At 42.8% G+C, this 10,760-nt stretch overlaps 1 protein-coding gene across 4 annotated transcripts; it reads right to left on the reverse strand.

The window, feature by feature from the left end:
* Window positions 1-823: 823 nt before the first annotated feature.
* Window positions 824-7,304, reverse strand: SSTR3 (somatostatin receptor 3). 4 transcript variants are annotated; one of them, XM_033934154.1, is made up of 3 exons: window positions 6,990-7,113; window positions 4,658-4,698; window positions 824-2,946 (listed from the first exon to the last, which is right to left on the reverse strand). In XM_033934154.1, the coding sequence occupies exon 3, from the start codon at window positions 2,895-2,897 to the stop codon at window positions 1,704-1,706; it is 1,194 nt and encodes a 397-aa protein (XP_033790045.1). In that variant the 5' UTR covers window positions 2,898-2,946; window positions 4,658-4,698; window positions 6,990-7,113; the 3' UTR covers window positions 824-1,703. The 4 variants fall into 4 exon arrangements, with proteins under 4 accessions (XP_033790045.1, XP_033790047.1, XP_033790046.1 ...); XM_033934156.1 differs by lacking the exons at window positions 4,658-4,698; window positions 6,990-7,113 and adding an exon at window positions 7,248-7,304; XM_033934155.1 differs by lacking the exon at window positions 4,658-4,698 and having other exon boundaries at window positions 6,990-7,111.
* Window positions 7,305-10,760: the final 3,456 nt, after the last annotated feature.

Raw genomic sequence — 10,760 nt, forward strand, 5'->3', positions numbered from 1 at the left:
CTGCGGCTTTTGGAAAGTCCAGCCGGGTTTTCTCGGACATCCGGTAACCCTAAATCTGGGTCCCCTGCTTTATAGTGCCCTGCATTAACCACCAGGCTTCTCCTCAGACCTGCTTTCTCCCTTTGTTAAGAATGTCCATAATACCTAAAGCTGTCACAGAACCTGGCATCCCCTTTCAGTTTCATTTTCAGGTATCGTACCTTAATTCCTCCAGTGGTCAGCGGCTCAATCAGAGCACCTTTGTATAGCTTGGACATAATTGAAACTGGTCTAAGCAAAATTGTCCTTCTTTTTAGATTTGGATGTTTCTTATTTGATTAGCACTGTTAGACATCTTAATTTTGAGCCCTCCCTAGTACTGCCCACAACAAGCCCTCTTGCTAATTGGACAAACTGCAGTGTAGGGCATCCAAATTCTGTGTTCCAAAATTGCAATTTTGGACATTTTTGGTAGATGAACCTTTTTTTGTTTATTTTTGCCTTTTTGAGATGTCCATATGCTTTTAAAATGAACCCATAGGCACTTATGTAACTCATTTTCTAAAGAGAAAAACATACAAAAAAAGGCATAGAGTGGCATTTGGATATTTTATTTGCTACAATGTCCAAATTTCCATTTTTGAAACACATTTTTTGAATGGATTTCTATGCTGTTTGTCTGCAGTGCATCTAAGAGTTACAATGGAAACTTCTGAAACAGAAATGTTTTAAAAACATTTTCCAATCACTTTAGTTTTCATGCATCCATACCCGAGATCTTTGTGTTTCACTTAACCCTGAGATTAACCAGCAATTAAGAATACATTAAAAAGTAGCTTAGAAATTCACAGCCCTCTCTTCCTAGTCATGGTAAACTCCTACACTCACACCATCAATATAAATATACAATTTTCTGATGATTGAAAACCATATTATTTTTTAATGTAGATATTACAAAATTGTTTTTAATTACAAATTTTTTTTATAGCAATATGTAGCAAAACACATGAAGGTAATAGCAAAATATCTTCAAATGTTCACAAATATACTGATACAAACATTGAAAAAAGGTATCAGACAGCCTGGGTGTTCTTGCTGTTATTTCTGGGTTTATAGTAGACTGCCATCTTATAATTTCCATGTTTGTGTTGTTTTTCAGAGGCAGCTATGCTGCAATAACTGACTGGGACTCTTCCAGTTACTACAGTATGGCCTTGCTCAACCCACTAGAAGAAGCCCAGCATTTGTTTCTCTAAACCCTGTGTTAGAACCAGCAAATATTTGGGTTCGGCCTCTCAGTTTTTAATAATAGCAATTGGTCAGTCAGTACTATAATTTTATCTCTTGATACAAATGCTGTATCACAAAATCCATTCAAGTCTTGTACTCAGTGACAATGACAATAACAAGGGGGAACACACTGCATTCATTATGTTAGCTTTCTCCTTCGCTCTGATAAAGTTCAACCCTTCGGAGGTTAAAATCCCCTCTTCTGAGGTGCAGGGAATTCAACCCCCACATTGCTTCAGGAATAATGTCCAAAACTGCTTTTAACCTTTCCAATAGCATCTGCTGCTGATTTTCCTCATCTCAGGATCATATTTCTAAGGTTTATCTCAGATGTGAAGCCAACAGTCTATGTGCCATAGAATCGCTTGGTGAACAGACTTTGACATCCTTGTCCAATTGTTTAGATGATCTGTGTAAAGAATCATTTTTTTTTCTCATAAATAACTGATTCCCAACACATTTGTCTTTTCCAGACTCATAAGTTCCTCAGGAAGTGTTTTCTGTTTGCCGTCACTTATCATTGGGTGTTCCTGCCCATTCCCATTCTGGGAAATTTTGCTGACCTCAGTCATCTCATTCCCCCGTTGCCCTTTACCCTCCTGCTGTGGATAGGTCATCTCTTCATTCTCCACACGCCGTGAGGAGCGCAGCAACACCCTTCGGAAACCTTGCTTGAATCGAGATGAAAGGAAGCCATAGATGACAGGGTTGGCACAACTGTTAGCATAGGAAAGGACAACAACAAAAAAATAAACACCAAAGAGGGACGGCTCCTCAGGCAGGGGGTGCACTACATTGATGATATTCAGGATGTAGAATGGTAGCCAACAGAGAACAAAGACCACTACTACGATGACTACCATACGTGTAACCTTCTGCTCTGACTTCTTACGTTTGGATGATGTGGCTTGTACCTTCTTGCCAGATGACTTAAATTTAATGATGATGAGCAAATAGCAGAGACAGATGACAAGGAGAGGCCCAAAGAAACCCAGCGTGGATGTGTAAATGATGAAGCTAGCCTTCCAAACAGAGGATGGTTCTGGCCATTCAATATAACAGGTCTTTCTCCCCTTGGGTACATCAGAATATATGACCACTGGCAGCACTACCAAGAAGGAAAGCACCCATACTGTAGCATTGACTATCTTTGCCACTTGGGGCTTCCGCCATTTTGAAGACTTTATTGGGTGTACCACAGCAAGATAGCGGTCAACACTCATCACAGTGAGGCAGAAGATGCTAGTGAACTGATTGATGCCATCCACTGTCATAACTAGTCGGCACATGAGAGACCCAAATGGCCAGTAGGAAAGGGCATTTTGTACAGCTAGGAAAGGAAGCCCCAGCATAAACAGCTCATCTGCCAAGGCCAAGTTGAGGATATACACATTGGTGACCGACTCTGTCACAGAATAACGCAGAACTACATAGATCACTAATGTGTTCCCACTCAAACCAACCACGCACACAATGAGATACACTAAAGGGATCAGGATGCTACGCAGATTGGCACCCAGGCTGATATCTACAGTGTGGTTGGCTAGTACACTCCCTTGCCAAATGTATGAGGAGTTTTCCTGTCCATATGTGCATGGAGTTGTAAAGCTGAGAACTGTTGGATTCATGACTCCAAAGTAAACTTTCTTGATATGCTACTTCTTTCCAGTTGTGATTCTGAAAAAGAGAAAAATAAAAGAGAAAATAGTTTAGGGCACAGAGTGACATCTGTTGAAAAGTAGAGTTAATGTGCAGGTTAATTATCAAATTCCTATAGCAACCTCTGTTAATCTCAACAATATAATAGTATAATATGTGATCCACCTCAGAGATTCTATCATTAGCTTACTAAATCATATTTAAAATCTATTTTTAAAAAAGATATATATATTTTATTATATTTATTATGTTCAAATGTATTATAAAATTCAGCAAAAAGAGGAAAGCAAAATACATAACAAAGCAGTGAACAAGAAAAGCACCAAGGGCTTCATAGAATGGGACAAAAAAGTTCTTTATTGAAAGACCAAGACCCAACATGGGACATTTACCATCCCACCCCCTTATACAAAGCCACGCTAGTGGTTGCTGCTGCTGTAATTGCTCAATCATCAATAGGGAATTAATTAATGTTTGCCACACAGCTGTGTAAAAGAAGTCTTTAAATTGCTAAAACTAATAAACATGAGTTAAACAAGTAAACAAAAACAAAATATATTTAAAAAATAACAAATTCGTAAGCATCATCACGCAGTGATTACAAAAATAGCTAAGACAAACAAAAGACCCCTTTTATCAAGCTGCATTAGGGTTTTTATTGTCGGCCGCTGCAGAAAAATTGCCAGTGCTCATACGAATTCTATAAGCTTAAGAGCTTTTACTTTAGCAATTGGTGATAAAAAAAAAATACTAACATGGCTTGATAAAAGGGGTCAAAACTTGTTAATGCAAATATATTCAAAGGCAAACCAAACATAAATACTTTTCAGTGTTCTATAAGCAAAACAATGTTGTGTGAATATATATAAACTAATAAATATACATATTTTAAAAAGTTTTAAAAATTCAACTTACCAGTGCTGACAGGAGAAATCCAACAGTAGAAAATGCCAAAATTGAACCTATGCTAGAAAATAAAAAGTCCATTTAAATAAACAAACACCTAATAAATGTGCAGACGGACCATGCTACCAGACAACCCAGTGAGAAATATCAGAATAAACAACTATAAACCAGGCTTTATGACAGCTTGTTTTATAATTAGGCACCACTTCTTATGCAATAATGTTGTCTATCATTACTGGTTTATAGTTGTTCATTCTGATATTTCTCACTGGGATGTCTGGTAGAATGGTCCATTTGCACTTTTATTAGGTATCTGTTTATTTGAAGTCTTTTTATTCTCTGGCAAAAGATCCATTTTGGCATTCTCTACTGCTGGATTTCTCTTACCTTTAAGTCTCTGTCAGCACCGGTAAGTCGTCTCTTTTAAAACTTTTCAAAAAAAATTTCTTAAACAAATGTATGTGCCTATTTACACAACATTTTTTGGATCCAATGCTGATGCTCGCCTCATCTGCAAGTTCTCTGATCGTAATTCAAAGATCCTGCATCACCAGGGTCCTCACTTGGTCAACGATGATCTCATTTCTGGATGTTGAGGGCCTACCAGAATATGCTTCACTCTCTACTGAAGTGCGGCCATCTCTGAAGTGGTTGTACCACTCCTGTATCTGTGTGGAGCCCATTGCTTCATCCCCGAAGGCCTGTTGAATCTTGCGGATCATTTCCACTTGGGAATTGCCAAGCTTTACATTAAATTTAATGCAGTAGTGTAGTTCAAATTTTTCTGTCATTTTATCAAAAATGAAAATCAGACAGCACTCACACTTTCTCACTTATCGGCAGTCTACCAACGGCTGACAGCTTCTGTAGGCGGGAAAAAATTCAAGCATGCGCATTAGAGTCGCTTACATACGTGCACCAAACCACGCCTCCCTAGCTTTATTTGTTTACGCAAGAAAAATTAAGGTCTGATACTATTTGAACAGCCCTCGTATGCTTGGCTTGACTGTGTATATATTTGACTTTTACAAAGTCAATTACCACAGTGGCCTGCAGCAATCGAACCAAAATCCATTGGGAATTAATGGGCTTTGGTGCCATTGCTGTGTGGCAGCTGCTAGCACAGCTTTATAAAATGGTTTATTTGTTTTAGCTATTTTTATAATCGCTTTGCATGATGATACTTAAGAATTTTTCATATATTTAATTTTTGTTTAATTGTTTGTCATGTTTCTTAATTTTAGCAATTTAAATGTTATCTTTCTATATAGACCCTGATGCAGACATTTGTGCCAAAACACGGCACATGTCGTGTCTTTCAATAAAGAAAACATTTTTGTCCCGTTCTATGAGGTTTTGATTTTTTTTTTTTCAAATGTATTATATGAAGTCTCCAGTCTTGATACATGGGCTTATTGTACCACTGGGACTTGCGCACATCTGAAAAGCTGAAAGCTATGCAATTGAAAGTTTCACTGACAGCAGGGTCTCCCATGGAGGACAGGTTTCAGTGGAGATGTCAGGCCAATGATGTACCACCCATCTGGGCAGCAGCAGGGCAATGTTGGAGGCGTATGATTGCGTATGATGAGACAACGGCAACAGCATCGAATTTATACTGTGCAGAAGAAAGGCCCGGCAATCTACTTCTGTATTCTGCCACGAAAACTTGATGACTCGAACACAAGTCGATGGCACCTAACATTATATGTTGTTATGTTGAGGGCAGTTCTATAAAGAAGAGCCTAATTTTAGGTACCTAGAGGACATCTAACTGGAGCCTATTCTTAAAGCACCTAGGACTGGAGGAGTAGCCTAATGGTTATCTGCACCTCCCTGCAACCCTGGGCAAGTCACATAATCTTGCATTGCCCCAGGCACAAAAACAGATTGTGAGCCCATCAGGGATAGAGAAAAGTACCTGCATAAAATAAGTAAACCACATAAAAGTAGTATATTAAGTCCATGATCCGTTACTTTTATATTTCTTTATATACCCTATATATTCAAATATTAACCATGATTTTGGGGCCCAAAAATGGGGGTCTCGGTTTATATTTGAGTCCACCCAAATGACCAACGCTTTTGTCTTCCTTGTGCAATAACCAGCACTGCTCTCTTCACTGTGCCACCCCACCGATGATCAGCACTGCTCTTCCACCACCTTATGACCGAAGCTGCTCTCCTGTGCTCTCCCACTCCTGATAACCAATACTGCTCACCTGCACTCCACTCAATAACCGTCGTTTCCCCATCCCATGATGACTGCCGCTAATATACTTCATGCCTTGGAATTAATCCTTACCGTTCTGGCGCTCAAAGAAGCTGACACCAATACTCTGGGCTGGGCCAATGTGGGGCCTTCAGCCTGCCAGCTCCCACTCTTTGAGAATCCCGGAGAGGGTGGGAGCTGGCAGGCCTTGAGCATGTGCAGATGCTCAAAGTTCCGCACAGGCCCAGAACAGAGTATTGGAGTCAGCTTCTTTGAGTGCCAGAACAGTAAGGATCAATGTCGGAAGGTGTGTGTGTGTGTGAATGCTCATTGGGGAGGGGAGGAGAGAGAGAGAGACACTGCATGATGTAGGGGGAGACAGGGAGAAACGGGGGAGAAACAGAGGTGTGGGAGAGGGGAGAGACAGGGTGATACTGCATGATGCAGAGAGGAAGGACAGAGAGAAACAGAGGTGTGGGGAGAGGAGAGACGGGGATATGCTTAACGTGACCATTTATTTTTTTCATCAAAACAGGACATCTATTGTCAGTTCCGCCCCCCCCAATCCTGCCCTAGCCCCACCCCCATTTTCTTCCATTCATTTGTCATGTACACATAACATCTTATTAATTCATAATGGTAATCATAAAATTTTTTTAAAAAACAGATAGCACACTATACGCAGAGAAAATGCTAATTATCATTCAGCCTTTGTTCCACCTCCCCCGAAGCTAGGCTGAGCAGCCTCCCTCCTTCCCTCCCTGCCGCACTAAAGCCAGCCTGCCTTCCTCCCTCCAGCCCCAAAGCCTGCCCATCCCCAAACCAGCCTCCGCTGTTGCTACATACCGCCGCTTCAAACACCTCCCCCCCCGGTCCACTGCCACTGCTGACTGCCAACCGCCGCAACTAAAATGAAGGAAGGTCCAGGCGCCGGCCCACAAACCTTCTTCCCGACGTCAATTCTGACGTCAGAGAGGAAATTCCGGGACAGCCAGGCAGTGTTAGACTCATTGTATGGTATTGTACTTAGACTCATTGTATTGTATTGTATTTAGACTCATCTAATATAATAAAATGCTAGGCCGCGCATGCGCACTAAAAAAAACGTGTTCCCTGAGCTGTCCCGTTTTTTTTAGTGCGCATGCGCGCGTTTTACGTCATCACCTGCTCTACACTTTGCGCCACCAATCACTGTCATCACCTGCTCTCTACCTCGCGCCACCGATCACTCCTCCTGCACTATGCCACGCCAGGCATGTCCGCAACCGGCCTCGAGCTCCTGGGGGCCGGCGGCGTGAGCCGGCCGGCGGTGCAGTGCTGAGGTCCCGCCTCCGCCCTACACGGCGCCGCCAGACCCGGCCCTACACTGAGATCCGCGATCGGGTTGCCATGGAAACCCCGCCGCAGCTTCGCGGCTAGGTAGGGGGACAACAATCGCGCTTATGTTCAAGCCGCCGCCACGACTCCTCTCTCGAACCGCACCAGGATCGAGAGAGGAGCTGCGGCGGGGGCTTGAGCATAAGCGCCATTGTTGTCCCCCTATCTAGCAGGCGGCCTTCCTCACCCGGCCCCACCGTTCCTTCCCTTCAGTTCAACTCCGCCTATGTTAAAAGGAGCTGCTTTGAAATTGGAGCCCTGCCGCCACCGTAACACGTTCTCTTTGCCGCGGTCCCATATGTCAGAGAAGGAGCGGGACCAAGGCAGAGGGGAATGTGCTACGGCAGTGGCAGGCCTCCGATTTCGACGCGGCTCCTTTTAACATTGGTGGAGCTGCACTGCACTTGATGGAGGGAGGGAAGGAAAGGTAGTTGTGCGCTGTTGAGCCCCTCTTTGCCCTCAGACCCTCTCCTAACTGCTCCCTCCTGTCTCAGACCACTGGGGGGAGGTGCCTGTCTTCAGCTGCCGGGATGGAGGGAGGGAAGAAGAAAGAAGGGGCCCTGGCAAGCGAGTTATCAAAAGCCAACCATAGCCTGGGACCCCTACATGATATGAATAATGACCAGACAACAAAAGGTATGAAAAATAATTTTATTTTCTGTTTTGTGATTACAATATGTCAGATTTGAAATGTGTCTTGAGGGAGGCTGCTGCCACGGCTTTGGACAGAGGGGTACCATTTTCGTGGGAGCCGGTCTTCGGAGAGGCTTGGGACGTGGGGACGGATGCGGGAGGGGCTGCCGCTGCAAAGGGCTTTGGTGGGGGAGCCAGCCAGACCGCAAGTGTGGGGACGTTGTAAGCGCGGATTGGTCAAGGAGCCGCCGCTGCTGAGGCTTTGAAATTGCTCTCCCACCGTCACTCCCTCCCACCCCGGCTCTGCCTCTGCCCCTGCCCAAGTTCAAAAGCAGGAGACATCTAGCACCCGTTAATCTAACGGGCTTAAACACTAGTTGTATTGTATTGTACTGTACTGTATTCAGACCCATTGTATTGTATTGTATGCAGAATTATTGTATTGCATTAAGACCTCTTGTAATTCGCTGAATGTCCAGCCTTCTTATCATGTTAACCGCCTAGAAGTCGCCCGACTATGGCGGTATAGAAAAATAAAGTTATTATTATTATTATTAGAATTAACATCGGGAAGGTTTGTAGGCTGGCGCCTGAACGTTCCTTCACTTTAGTTGCGGTAGGCAGTGGGTGGCAGCGGCGGCAGACCGGGGTGTGTGTGTTTGAAACAGTGGTAGGCAGGTTTCAGCTTCGGAGCTGGAGGGAGGGGAAGCGATCGCCTGCCCCGTTGTCCCAACCCACAGCTTCGGGATGCATGGGGACAACGGGACAGGGGATCTAAAAAGGGGACAGTCCCTTCAAAACGGGACGTATGGTCACCTTAGATATGCTGCATAATGCAGGAGGGGGACAGAGATAAATTGCGGTGTGGGGGAGGGGAGACACAGGGTGATACTGCATGATGCAGAGAGGAAGGACAGAGAGAGACAAAGCAATGCTGGATGGTAGGGGTTAGAGGTAGAGAGGCATTTATACACTTTAGAAAATGGTACAGACCCACATGGAAAACATGAAAAACGATCTACAAAAGTTAGAGGAATGGTCTAATATCTGGCAACTAAAATTCATTGCAAAGAAATGCAGAGTAATGCATTTGAGGATTAATACGGTAATCAGGAGCCATATATGCTGGGAGGTGAGAGCCCGATATGCACGGATGGGGAAAGGGACCTTGGAGTGATAGTGTCCGAAGATCTAAAGGTGAAAAAGTGTGACAAGGTGGTGGCTGCTGCCAGAAGAATGATGGGCTGTATATAGAGAGGTGTAACCAGTAGAAGAATGAAAGTGTTGATGCCTCTGTACAGGTCATTGGTGAGACCCCACTTGGAGTATTGTGTTCAGTTTTGGAGACTATCTGGCGAAGGACACAAAAAGGCTTGAAGCGGTCCAGAGGAGGGCGACGAAAATGATAGGAGGTTTGCGCCAAAAGACGTATGAGGAGAGACTGGAAGCCCTGAATATGTATACCTTGGAGGAAAGGAGAGACAGGGGAGATATGATTAAGACATTCAAGTACTTGAAAGGTTTTTTGTTTTATTTTAATTCTTTATTAATTTTCAAGACTTACCAAAATGTGCAAACAAATAGGCATACAGATATAAATGATTAACAGCACTTGTACTTGCACTAATATTAAAATAAAATACCCTCCCCCCTTCCCTTACCATCCCTCCCTATCTGGATGCGTGTGGAAAATTAAGAAATACCGAGCATTAAGGATCTTACCAATTAATCAATCTTCAATTAACATATGTTTCCAATGGACCCCATATTTCTTTAAACTTTTTATTGTTTCCCACCTGTTCCGCATTCATTATCTCATACCTGTAATAACGTAGAACAAAATCTTTTACAGAGAAAGGAAAATGGTAAAACCAGAGGACATAATTTGAGGTTAAGGGGTGGTAGACTCAAGAGCAATGTAAGAACATTTTTCTTTACGGAGAGGGTGGTGGATGCCTGGAATGCGCTCCCGAGAGAGGTGGTGGAGATGAAAATGGTGACAGAGTTCAAAAAAGTGTGGGATAAACACAGAGGATCTAGAATCAGAAAAGAATAGTAAATATTGAAGAACTAAGGCCAGTAATGGGTAGACTTGCATGGTCTGTGTCTGTATATGGCCGTTTGGTGGAGGATGGGCTGGGGAGGGCTTCAATGGCTGGGAGGGTGTAGAAGGACTGGAGTGTGCTTTGACAGAGACTTCAGAAGTTGGAATCTAAGAACAGTATTGGGCAGAGCTTTGGAATCTTGCCCAGAAATAGCTAAGAAGAAAAAAAACCAACAAATTTTTAGATTGAATCAAGTTGGGCAGACTAGATGGACCATTTGGGTTTTTATCTGCTGTCATCTATGTTACTATGTTACTCTGACGTGGATAAAGCTATGCAAGAGCACAATAATCAGTGCTTGACCACGGATGAGGCTGCTCAGGAAATGCAGAACCTCAAATGAAGCAAAGCAGTTGAACCAGATTGCTTCTCTGATGAATTTTATAATCTTTTTGAAAGTATTTTGACCCTAATTATAGTAAAAAGATTCAATTAAATAATGGAAAAATGAAGATTTCATTAATCTCTCTACATGGCTTCCAATAGTATGACACAAAAGGAGCAAGATGATTGTATTTTGTGTAGTAATTGTAGGTCAATATTCATATTAAATATTAGTTTCAAAAAAATATTATAGTCATCATGTTTACGTAAATGTT

The sequence above is a fragment of the Geotrypetes seraphini genome, chromosome 2, assembly GCF_902459505.1.
Source record: "Geotrypetes seraphini chromosome 2, aGeoSer1.1, whole genome shotgun sequence".
Lineage (NCBI taxonomy): Eukaryota > Metazoa > Chordata > Amphibia > Gymnophiona > Dermophiidae > Geotrypetes > Geotrypetes seraphini.

Bases quoted from the DNA above. Each gene is read 5' to 3' on its own strand.
- SSTR3 (XM_033934156.1), bottom strand. From the start codon at position 2,897: ATGAATCCAACAGTTCTCAGCTTTACAACTCCATGCACATATGGACAG.